Source organism: Ambystoma mexicanum, chromosome 4p, assembly GCF_040938575.1.
Source record: "Ambystoma mexicanum isolate Mex_15411 chromosome 4p, UKY_AmexF1_1, whole genome shotgun sequence".
Classification (NCBI taxonomy): Eukaryota; Metazoa; Chordata; class Amphibia; order Caudata; family Ambystomatidae; genus Ambystoma; species Ambystoma mexicanum.
This window is the reverse complement of record NC_090927.1, coordinates 1,279,031,506-1,279,043,842: the sequence shown is the minus strand read 5'-3', so window position 1 is coordinate 1,279,043,842 and position 12,337 is coordinate 1,279,031,506. Positions and strand designations below refer to the sequence as shown.

At 51.4% G+C, this 12,337-nt stretch overlaps 1 protein-coding gene across 3 annotated transcripts in view; it reads left to right on the top strand.

Annotated features, from left to right (window-relative positions):
- Nucleotides 1-12,337, top strand: part of LOC138453802 (zinc finger protein 777-like) — a 499,705-nt gene that overhangs the window by 413,716 nt on the left and 73,652 nt on the right. For all 3 annotated transcript variants that reach the window (XM_069606974.1, XM_069606973.1, XM_069606972.1), the window contains one exon: nt 8,219-8,260. In XM_069606974.1, coding sequence (XP_069463075.1) covers nt 8,219-8,260 — 42 coding nt within the window. The remainder of the gene's footprint in view (nt 1-8,218; nt 8,261-12,337) is intronic.

Genomic DNA, 12,337 nt, shown 5'->3' with positions numbered 1-12,337 from the left:
ATAGGGACGACAAACGTTTTGACGGCTGGGCGAAGAAAGTATTTTCTTCAGGGGGTATGGCGCTTCAGGCAGCCAACTCCATATGTGCCTTGTCTCGTTTCACACACACTCTGTGGAACTGTGTTGCATTAGCGGCTGAACATATTCCCAAAGGGGACGAACGGGATGGTTTCCTTGCTATGGTTCAGGATGGCAAGGATGCTGTGTGTGAGGCCATTCAGTTGGGTTTGGACTTGGCGGACTGTGTCAGCCGGTCCATGGCGGCGAGCACCGTAATGCGCAGGTTTGCGTGGTTGCGGAAGTCTGGGTTCGCTCCTGATGTGCAGTCCCGGCTCCTTAACATGCCCTTTGACGGTGAACACCTTTTTGGCAGCAAGGCTGACGAGAGCCTTGAGAGGTTGCAGACCTCCAAAGCTGCAGCGAAGTCGTTGGGCACTGCAGTTCGCCAACCTCCGCCTTTTCGTCCTAGGGGACAGCAATGGAGGGGAGGTTCCTTTCGCTATTACTCGTCCTTCAGTAAAGCGAGGGGAGCTAGCAGTCAAAGAGGCCATCGTAAGAGTGCCAGAGGTGGAAATAAAGGTACTTGAGGTGCCAAGACCGCTCGGGCAGTTGCCTCTTTACCCTCAGGCAACGCCGCAGCCGCCACCACTCAGTCATGAGGCCAGGTCTCATGGTTCGCCGGTTGGGGGAAGGCTGGCGCAGCATCTTGTAAAGTGGCAAGCCATTACTTCGGATGTGTGGGTTCTGGAGATCATAACCCACGGCTACTGTCCTCACGACAATCCACCAGGGAACCTCTCTTTGAAGTGTCCGGATCCGCTCCTTGTGCAGGAAATTCAAGCCCTGCTGGAGAAAGGCGCCATAGAACTGGTGCCTGTAGCGGAAAGGAACAAGGGATGGTATTCCCCTTATTTTTCGATTTCAAAGAAAGACGGGGGATTGAGACCCATCATGGACTTGCGCGGTTTGAACAAACTCCTCAGGAAGGACAAGTTCAAGATCGTGACTCTTTCTCAAGTCCTCCAGGCCCTTCAACTTCTTGACTGGTTGGTGTCTCTCGACCTCAAGGATGCTTACTTCCATGTGCCGATCCATCCCAAGCACAAGAAGGACCTGAGGTTCGCGGTTGGCGACTCGCACTTTCAGTTTCGGGTCCTGACGTTCGGATTGACCTCCGCCCCGAGGGTTTTCACCAAGCTCGTGGTGGTGGTGGTAGCGCATCTCAGGAAAGGGGGATTCACGTCTACCCCTACCTGGACGATTGGTTGATCAGGGGGAGCTCTCCCGAGCAAGTCCTGGATCATCTGTCCGTCACCTGCCACTCCCTTCACAGGCTGGGCTTCTCCCTCAATTTAAAGAAGTCCCATTTGACACCAACGCAGCGGCTCCAGTACATCGGAGCAGTGCTCGACATGTCCCTGGGGCAGTGTTTTCCTCCTCAGGTGAGGGCTCTTCACATTCAGCAGATGTTGCACAAGTTTCAGTTTGCCCAGGATCTCCCAGCGTCCGAGTTCTTGAGACTGCTCGGCCTCATGGCATCCTGCATTCTTCTGGTGCCAGAGGCTCGTCTGCGGATGAGATCTTTGCAGTGGGCACTCAAGCTCCAGTGGTCTCAGTCCTCCGGCAGGCTGTCGGACCCTGTTCAGGTGCCGCCCTCGGTGGCCCGGGACCTTCTGTGGTGGGCCGTCGAGGGCAATCTGATGAAGGGGGCCCCATTTTGGCTGCCCTGGCCGGAGGCGACGATCGTGACAGACGCATCCCTCAAGGGATGGGGAGCTCATGCCAACGAGTTGACAGTCAGCGGTCGTTGGTCTCCGTCGGAGTCCAGTCTCCATATCAATCTGTTGGAGCTGAGGGCCGTCAGGCTAGCCCTGAAGGCTTTTCTGCCGACTGTGCGCGGAAAGAGTGTCCTGATTCTAACGGACAACACGGTGGCCATGCACTACCTCAACAAAAAGGGGGGGGGGGCAGGGTCACTTCCGCTGTGCAGGGAGGCGATGCAGCTCGAATTCTGGGCCATCCAGCAGGAAGTTTCGATCTCGGCTGTTCATCTGGCCGGAGACGACAACGAGACGGCGGACGCTCTGAGCAGGCAGAGCTCGATCTCTCACGAGTGGGAGCTGGCTCAGGAGATTCTCCTGGAGATCTTCGCCCTTTGGGGGACCCCTCAAGTGGATCTCTTCGCCTCCAGTGTCATCCGGAAGTGCGAAAGGTTTTGCTCGCGGGAATTTCCTCCAAAATTAGCCTTAGGAGACGCGTTCGTGGTGGAGTGGTCATTCCCACTGCTGTACCCGTTTCCTCCAGTCCCCGTCATCCCACAAGTGCTGCGGAGGTTCGGTTCCCGGATGATCCTCATTGCTCCGGCGTGAGCCCGGAGGACGTGGTACCCGGGCCTTCTAGACTTGTCCATCTGCCCTCCACGTCGTCTTCCCTACCGAGACAATCTGCTCGAACGGGAGGGGGGTCAGGTTCTCCATCAAGAGGTCAGATCCCTCAATCTTCACACTTGGCTTCTGAAAGGTTGAGGTATAAGGATTGGGACCTCCCTGAAGACGTGATGGAGGTGTTGCTCTCGGCCAGGCGGCCGGCAACAAATTCTCTGTGCCGTTGCCGTTGGAGAAAGTTCTGCGACTGGTGCAGAGTTCAGAATGTGGATCCTTTTGAATGTGACATTCCCATGGTTCTGTCTTTTTTGCTTTCTTTGGCCCACAAGGGATGGCATATGGGGGGCCCATTAAAGGTTACCTGGCGGCGCTGTCCATATTTAAGCGCTCGTCTGAAGAGTGTTCCTATTTTAAGATTCCTTTAATTTCGCAGTTTCTGAAAGGGCTCACTAATGTGTTCCCTCCATCACCTTTTTTGGTGCCAGGTTGGGATTTGAACCTTGTTCTTAAGTTTCTTATGGGTGCTCCGTTTGAGCCTTTACATTCTTGCCCTTTGAGGCTGTTGACTCTGAAAACTGTGTTTTTGGTTGCGGTTACTTTCGCTCGCAGAGTGAGTGAGTTACAGGCACTTTCAGTTAAGCCACCCTTCACTGTGTTTCAGAAGGACAGGGTTGTCCTTAGAGTTCATCCTTCTTTTCTTCCGAAGGTGGTTTCGGAATTTCATTTGGACCAGAAGGTTGTTCTTCCGGCGTTCTATCCTCCTCCACATCCTGGTACGGAAGAGGAGAGGCTCCATAGGCTTGATCCTCGGAGAGCGTTGAGGTTTTATATTTCGTGCATGTCCCGGGTCAGAGTGGACGATCAACTTTTCATTGGTTACGCTGGAAAGCGTTTGGGACAAGCTGTGACGAAACAGACTTTGTCTCGTTGGATTATTTTAGCTATCTCCGAGTGTTACCGCTTGGCCGGTAAGGACCCTCCGGCTGGCTTGCGGGCCCATTCTACCAGAGTACTGGCTGCGTCTACTGCCCTGCAGAGGGGAGTTCCTATTCGTCACATCTGTGATGCAGCCACCTGGGCTTCAGTACATACTTTTGTACGTCACTATTCCCTAGATTCCATCAGAGGGCAAGATCTGGCCTTTGGCAAGGCAGTTCTCTATTCTGCAATTTGATTGGGCATGCTAAATTTGTATTCTAAATTCTTTCCCACCTCCTTGCTTGGTACTGCTTTGGGAGTCTGTCATAGATATGGAATACGTCGGAGGACCCAATGCCCTCGAAGAACAAGTTACTTTCTTACCTGGTAACGTTCTTTCAATGGGATGGTCCGACGATGTATTCCATATCGCTCCCTCCCTGCCTTCCCCGCTGCAGAATTTCTTTTGCGATTGCAGCTTGCGTTCCGCAAGGCCTTGTGTGTCTGACTGGCAGAAAACTGGTGGCACACGTTCTGGGAAAAAACTATAACTGAGGCTATGGGCGTCGTGTGTCCTACTTATCACATCGGGTGACGTCGGCCGTCGGAGGAGGACCTCGGGGACGGCGCATCGACGTCATCGACGCAGGACGCAGACGCCAAAGATTTTCCGAAGCAGCACAGCTGTGGACATTACCTGTCATAGATATGGAATACGTCGTCGGACCATCCCATCGAAAGAACGTTACCAGGTAAGAAAGTAACTTGTTCTTTTCTTCGTCTCCAGTGTGGGGGCCCTCAAAGCAAAGAACAGGCGACAAGCGTGGTGTGTGGTGGAGGTCAACAAGTCACTGGTCCCGGTCCTAGTGGACACGGGATCGTCAGTCAACGTGATAGCCCGTGGGCACTACGATGCCATGGACATGCCTCCCAGGCTTGTGACACCGAAAGCCAGCCTCTTTGTATTTGGAGGTCTGGAACCCATCCCGTTGGACGGTGCCTTCGTGGCGAAGGTGGAGCATGATGGCTCACAGCTCACCGCACGATTCTATGTAACGCCAGTAAGCACAAACACCCTCTTGAGCTGTGCCGCGGCCGAGGCCCTTGGCATAGTTAGCTTTGCTTACTCAGTGTACCTGGAGGACATTAGCGATCTATTTGACATGTACTCCGCCCTATTCAATGGAATTGGACTGATGGCCGGTGACCCGGTGAGGCTGCACATAGACGAGTTGTGCAGCCCATTGCCCTGAAACATCGTAGGGTACCCTTTCATCTCTGTGAGCAGGTGGACAAGGAGCTGGATAACCTTGTTAATCTCGACATAATCGAGAAGGTGGAGGGTCCGACTCCCTAGGTGTCCCCGATTGTCGTGGCGAGGAAACCTAAGCAACCTGACTCTGTACGTATCTGTGTCGATATGAGGCTGCCAAACAAAGCCATCAAAAGGGAGAGGCACCTTACTCCAACGATTGACGACATCATTACAGAGGTGCAGGGTGCTCATTTCTTTTCCAAGCTGGACCTGCGGGCGGGCTACCATCAGGTGGTCCTACACCCTGAATCAAGGTACATCACAACGTTCACCACCCACCGGGGGCTCTACCGCTACAAGAGACTTAGCTTCGGCGTGTCCTTGGCAGCTGAGGTATTCCAGAATATCATCCGGGGCGCCCTCGCAGATCTAGAGGGCGTTCTGAACATCAATGATGATATCCTGGTGTTTGCCAGAATGGAGGTAGACCACCTGCGGAGGCTGGCAAAGACTTTTGAGAGACTGCAGGCGCTGGGCCTCACCCTTCACAGGTGAATTTCTGCACCCGTCCAGTGAGTTCTTTGGATTTGTTTTCAAAGAGGGAGGTGTGTCGACGGATCCCAAGAAGGTCCAGGACACCAAAAAGGCACATCCACCCAAGTCGGTGTCCGATGTGAGGAGCTTCCTCGGCATGGTTACTTACTGTGGACAGTTCATTCAAAAATCTGGGCTCGAGATCTGAGCCCCTCAGGGCCCTGACGAAGAAGGAGTCCACCTGGCACTGGGGCCCGCTTGAGCAGGCGGCGTTCGAGGACATCAAGTGCGCACTGGCGGCCGAAGACACCATGGCGTTCTTTGACCCTGCTTTACCATGGGAAGTCATCATGGACGCCAACCCGTTTGGCCTGGGCGCTGTACTAACACAAATCGATCGAGACGGGGGTGTCCGCCCAGTGGCCTATGACAGCAAAGCGCTGTCCGAAACAGATCAGCGGTACTCGCTAATTGAGCGCGAGGCACTGGCTGTGCTCTGGGGATGCAGACATTTCAGGCTATATGTCCTGGGACGCCCGGTGACGGTCAGACCACAAGCCTCTGCTTTCCATCCTGGCAGGGTCGTCATCTAAGCCACCGGCAAGGAACAAGCAATGGATGCTCGCTCTCCTGGAGTATGGGGTCACTCTGGTGTATCGGCCGGGGGCGAACAATGCGGTAGATTACCTATCCCGACACCCGGGTGCACAAGAGGGAAAGGACTATGACATGTGCTGAAGAAGCTGATGATCATGTCCGCATGGTGGTGGAGGCGGCCACGCCCAATGCGATGCCTCTCGAGGAATTCGAGGCAGCGGCGACAGGAGATGAGTGTTTCCAAATTTTGATACACTCTATGCAGCAGGGGTCCTGGAAGTCGGTGCTGGAATCTGTGGCGGGGCGTACTCAAGAGGCCAAGACGCGGCTAGAGCAGCTATGGAATGTCAGGGAAGAGCTATCATTCTCGGCGTCTGGCCTTCTGCTTAGAGGTGATTGGATAGTCGTCCCCCAATCCAAGGTGAAGGACGTGATCTCCCTTGCTCACCGTGGCCACCAGGGCGCTGCGAATACCAAGGCCCGACTTCGGCTGAAGGTATGGTTCCTTGAGCTGGAGCGGAAGGTGGACGATTTTGTGGCGGCCTGTGTCTGGTGCCAGGTGGTGTCTCCTCTGCAGAGAGAGCCGGCCATAGAGGCGATGCCTCGGGGGACGCGACCCTCGGAGGTGGTGCATGCGGACTTTGGATCTACAACGCTGGGCACTCACTTCCTGGTGGTCGTGGATGAATACTCGAGATACCCCGAAGTTCAGTTTGTGGAGTCTGTGGCCTTCGAGCACATGGTGGTGGCCGTGGAGAAGGTGTTTGCGGCCCATGGTTTCCCCCACACGTTGTGCTCCGACAATGGGGCGCCATTCCAGAGCGAGCAGTTTGCTGAACTGATGGAGAGCTGCGGGGTACAACACCAGAAAATCACCCCCCTATGGCCATGGGCAAACTGCGAGGCCCAGAGTCTGATGAGTACACTGAACAAGACATTCAGGATTGCACAAGGCCAGGGACAGTGCCTACAGAGAGCCCTCTATCAGTTCCTGCGGGTGTACCGCACCACCACGCATGCCTCCACGGGGGTGGCCTCGGCCGAGGCACTGTTCAAGCGGTGCCCTCGAGGTCTGTTGCCTAAAGTGGGGGAAAAGGAGCCAGGGGTCATTGATGATCAACAGGTAGAGGGGGCCTGGCGATTGAGGATTGAGCAGGAAAACACGAGAAGAGGGCTCCACCCGCAGCGGCTGGAGCCAGGTGACGAAGTCCTTATCCAGAACAGACACCCTCATGGGAAGCTCTCACTTCCCTACGAACCGGAGCCGTTGGATGTTGTGGCCATCAAGGGGTCCATGGTCACCGCCTCCGATGGAAGGTCGGCTGTCACTCGCAATGTGAGCTTCTTCAAGAAGCTAGGAGACCCGAGAACTGAGCCTCCCCATGAACCGGACTTGATGGAGGTACCTGGCGACGGAGGAGGCCCACCTTACACGCCCGAATCCCCCGCCCAGGGAAAGCCTGCGGAGGGACTACCCGCGCCAGACGTAAGCGGGAGGTACCCCCAGAGGGCTAGGTGAGGGAAACCCGCTTACCTCAGCGATTATGTGTTGGGACACTTGTCTGATCGGCCTGAGTCCCGGGACTGTTAGTTAAGGGGACCCGGGTGAATGCTAATAAAGGGGTGCATGGGGAACTGTTTTGAAGTGTTGTGTTATTATAGTTGTTTGGTTTGTGGTGTGTAGCATTAAAGCATTTCTTGTTGTCCTCCTGAAAAAGGAGGAGTGTGGCGCTGCCCCTTTAAGGGACGCGGCGGCGTGACGTTGCACGCCGCTGCGTGCAGTATAAATAAACGGGGCGTTCCCGGCCGCAGCAGTGCGACCGGGAAGCCCGAGCAGTACAGACATGTGTGTGTGTGTGTCTGTACATGTTGGGGGCCTCACGGGCATTGCGAGTGGGGCTCAGGACAAACCCCCAACAGTCATGACCCATGGCGTCTGCTTCAGCCCAGATGAGAGGGCAGGCTAAGCAAAGAAACTATAGAAACATGATAACTGGCTCGACTTAGGAGCAGCTTCGTTCTGAAAAGTGTCCTGCTCCTGCAGGCAGGGCTCTCAGTGCAGCTCTCCGATGATGAGAGGGTGGGCCATGCTGACTGCCCCGCTGCCTGCGGGGGTTTGCAGCATGGCACTCACTTTCATAATGGGGGCGCCGGAAAGAGAGCCCTGCCTCCCACCCGTTAAGTCTGCTTGGGCCGCACCTGACCGACACGGCCTAGGCACGGTTAATCCCCTGCCCCCAGCCCGTCATCCTTACCTTATAAAGGTGAGGAGCGGATGGCTCCACCCCTTACCGAATGTAAGCCGGGTTATGTGATACAATGGTGAGCAGCGGAATAACCGGAGAACTAATGAGAATACATAATTTAACAATAGAATGATCAAGCACAATATACTATGTAAGGAAGCCACACAATCTGAAATCTGCTTTGCCTATATTTTTCTTATTACTAATAAGTAATATCTAAAATGACATATGTCAGAGATTTATTTGCATGCGATTGATATTTTTGTTCTCTTTTGCTCATTCAGGTGCCTCTGATAGACCGGAAGGCAGTGATTATTTCAGCACTGGTAAGAAACAATTGTTGGCAAGAGTTAAATGAAAAGATATGATATGCAGCTACTATATTTCCCTTTCCACAAAGTACTCACAACCTTTTCACGTTACTGTCTCTTAGAAATATACAATCTCCAACGCTGAAATCAGTGTCACTTTTTAATGAACATTCCCTAAACAGAAACACACTAAGAAAATGAATGCAAATAACATGCTGTAAACCCGAGACATAGCTGTTCTCTACAAAGAGGATAAAGAGATGAATAGCATACGTTTCTCTCACACGGCTGCAATGATGCGTGTATGCTGCATACTATGTGCTGATCTAGTTGTCTCACTGCATTTGCATTCATCTCCTGCATTCCAGCTGGCACCTTCCACTAAAGATCTTTCTTCATGCCATCCTGGTGGCATGTTGCACTCCACTGTCTGCTCTGGGTTCCTGTGTGGCACGCCTCCCTCTCACCTCGCCTGCTGCTCTCCGAGTTTACCAACCAGCTGTCGCACATCTTTACACTCGGGGTTCTTGTCTGGCAATGGCGGCTGGTTCATTTTTTTAACTGGAGGGCCGTGAATGTTTTCGCTGAATATGTGGAGCTACCAAGCGTAGCAAGGGATCCAATACCAACCAAGAGGGATTGGGTTGGGGGGGGGGCGGGAGAGTACCCCGACCCCCCAAGGACATTTAACAATTATTGGTGAAAATTATGCATTTCTGTAAAAAGCCACAGTTTGCAATTCGTTTAGTAGGTTAACACATATAAAAATCCAAAAGATGCAATAAGTCGCCGTCATTGCACAGGAACTATTTCCAACTCCTTTCATGCGGCCTTTGCCCGCAATATATGCTAGTATTAAAAACATATTAATGCTGGCTATGCCCATAGATATTTCCATGAGGCTGCACCAATATTTGCCAGTATTACCATATAGGAACCTACTGGTTTTAGCTTTACCAGTACAACATGCCATGCCACAATAAAAAGACATGTCCAGACTGGACGCATTAATGTAGGAACACTCATCATGCTGCCTTCAACCTTGCTGCCCAGTGCAAAATGCCATACCAGGTTGAAAATGTCTAGACTGGACCTGCCAATTTGGGCCAGTACCACATAAGAACACTCATTATGCTGCCTTAACCATTGATGCCCAGTAAAAATGCCATGGCACAGTAAAGAAACATGTCCAGACTGAACACAACAATGTGGGCCAGTACCACTTGGGAACAGTTTTTATATTCAGGTTTTCCCTTTATATGTTTCTTGGCAGTGGGTCTTCATTTGTAGAGGAAAGGCCTTTCCTCTCCTGATGCCAGGACTGTCTGTATGGAAACAGAGTGGCTGGGCAAAAGGAGAGCCCATACCCAAGGAAAAACTCAAGCCTGAGTAAAAAAAAAACGGGGGTGTTGAACTGGTGACCAAATCCAACACGTAGGTCCATGATCAAAGAAGTCCCCAAATATGCACAGAGGAGTAACAATGGGAGAGTTGTGATCTCCGTTCCTCAGGAGTAACAGGAAGAGCCAAGGAACAGTGAAGGTTGTGAGCCAGAGACTTCACATGAGAAAATACTCGGAAGAAGCACTGAAGCTGGGAAGCCAGTGCAGAGCGAGTAGGAAAAGGCAAGGTCAGCAGGATGCCATAAAACAGTGAGCAAGGCAAGCAATAGTTGGGCAGAGCATAGAGGGAAAATGATCAGGCAGGAAAACACACAGAGTGTCAGAGAGGTAAATATTCAAGGATTACGAAAAGTGTTACTGGCAACAAGGAAGTTTCAACACACCGCAGTACATTAGTTCCTCAGTGTTGATGTTAAGGATAGCAGGCTCCTCTTGAGCATAGAACACAATGGGTGGAAAGCGTGGCAAGCGTGGGGCCCTCTTGTGGATGGCAAGATTGTGCAATGGAGAACACATCTTGATTAGCAACGATCCCAGAAAGACCACTGCCGTTGTCGAGTTCTGACACCATGCCCCCTGCCAAGCCTATTAATACCCGGTTTCCAGGGATGTAAACAATGGAAACGATGTGCCAATGCAGAAGCATGGACAAAACAAGCAGGTTCCCAAGTTCTTTCTGAAGGTAAATATCCCTTCCAAACATTTTGATATCGTAGTGAACCATGATAGAAATGGAAGTCACAAATCTGGGCCACTTCGTACTCTTTATGTTGATTGCTAAGAGAGAAACAACTTTATTTCCGGGAATAACCATAAAAGTACAAAAACAATCACAGCAGTACAAATATTACATAACTCAATTCATTAAATACAAAATATAAAATAATAAAATAAAATAACATTATTACAATAAAAGAGGTCTGAGTTCCAAAGCGTGCTCTACATAGATATAGATTTTTGGTGCACAGTTAAGATCTAGCGGAGATGAAATCATGTTAAAAGCTACACTTACGCTTGTTATCCCCTGATTCCTAAGCAGTGGACACAAATATTTACGCCGCAACTTCATGTACAAAGGGCATGTTAACAAAAAATACAACAGAACATCCACGTCATGTTGATTGCAAAGACATCTAAGTCTTGCATTCTTTTGTCCTGCAGAGTACCTATCATAAAAAGTAAGTTGGACCTCAGACAAATGAAAACTGCCCACTTCCTCGGTTCGGTGTCAGGCCCAGATCTTCTTTCCAACTAAAATAACCCAGGATACTTTTTTGTGGGATTCACTAGCTTCTCTTTCAGTTTGTTTTAATTATTTTAAAAAGATGTTGGTCATAATCTCCAAAGCCTGGTCCCCCATACCTGTTTTGCAATAAAAATAATCAACAAGCCTAGCTGGGTGAAAGTTGCTCGTATATAGTTAAGCAATTCTAATTTGTGCTGTACATCTTTGTCCAAAATATCATGGATTAATGACCTTGTCAGTGACGATGCTGGATTGCCCCAAAGACGTAGCCAATATAACAACGGTTGAAGCTGAATAAGATGTGAAACAAACATCATACTACATTCTTGATGGATTATATAACCAGGAAATCCCTGATTAACCCCCATAAATCTCCTGAGAAATGGATTTTATTTCCTTTGTAGGGACAAAGGTACCTGATGCCCCCAGACTGCTGAACCGTACATGGCCTCTGGAACAGACTCATACTTAAAGCATGTTCAACTTGGAGCCCACCCATGCAGAGCCCGTATGGCAGTATGGAACTGTTAATTCTCCAGCATGGGGTCTGGCATGGATTAACATGCTCATGAATATTCCCCGTCGTCAGACTGGGAATCCTCGGTAACAGGGTTAGTAGAATACAAGATAAAATAATAAGGGCCAGCTGGTGGCAAGTGCAAGGTAAGTGCAGACAAGTGCTGGGAAGGGGGGCTGTAGGGATACAGAGACAGTCCCGCAGTGCATGGGTTGCCAGGGAGACAGTGCAGGGGATAGTGGCTGGGCCAAGGGCCAAGATCGGTGAGTGGCCCAGTTGCGGATTCAGTGCAGTTTCAGTAAATTAGCAGGGGAGAGGGGGAGAGAAAGCCGAAGCAAAGAGGAAGGTTTTGAGGTGCTTCCGGAACCGGAGATGGTTCTCCTCAAGTTTCAGGGAGGCAGGAAGGCTGTTCCAGAGGGAGGCCCCTGCTGCGGACAGAGATCTACCCCCAACTCGTTGCTTGGAGAAGCGGCTGACCCTGAGGGAGTTGGATGCGGATGAGCGAAGAGCTCAAGAAGGAAGATATTTAGGAAGAGAGAGTTGAATATATTTTGGCTCTGGGCCCCAGAAGGCCTTGTGGACAATGCAGAGGGTTTTGAACTTAATCCTCGCAGCCACTGGGAGCCAGTGTAGCAATTTCAGTCCTGGAGAGATACGGCCCCTGGGCTTGAGGCCAAGGACAAGTCTCGCAGTTCTGTTCTGGATGAGTTGCAGAGGGCGGAGAGTTGAGGCAGGCGATTTAGATAGAGGCTGTTACAGTAGTCCAGCTTTGAGAGAAACAGGGCTCTGGAGACAGTGAGCTTCTGGGGGAAGGAGAGGAAAGGAAGGATACCTCTGAGGAGGTGAAGCTGGTAGTGTGACTTCTTAGAGACATCAGATATGTGAGGAGAGAAGGAGAGAGTGGAGTCGAAGATGACCCCAAGGTT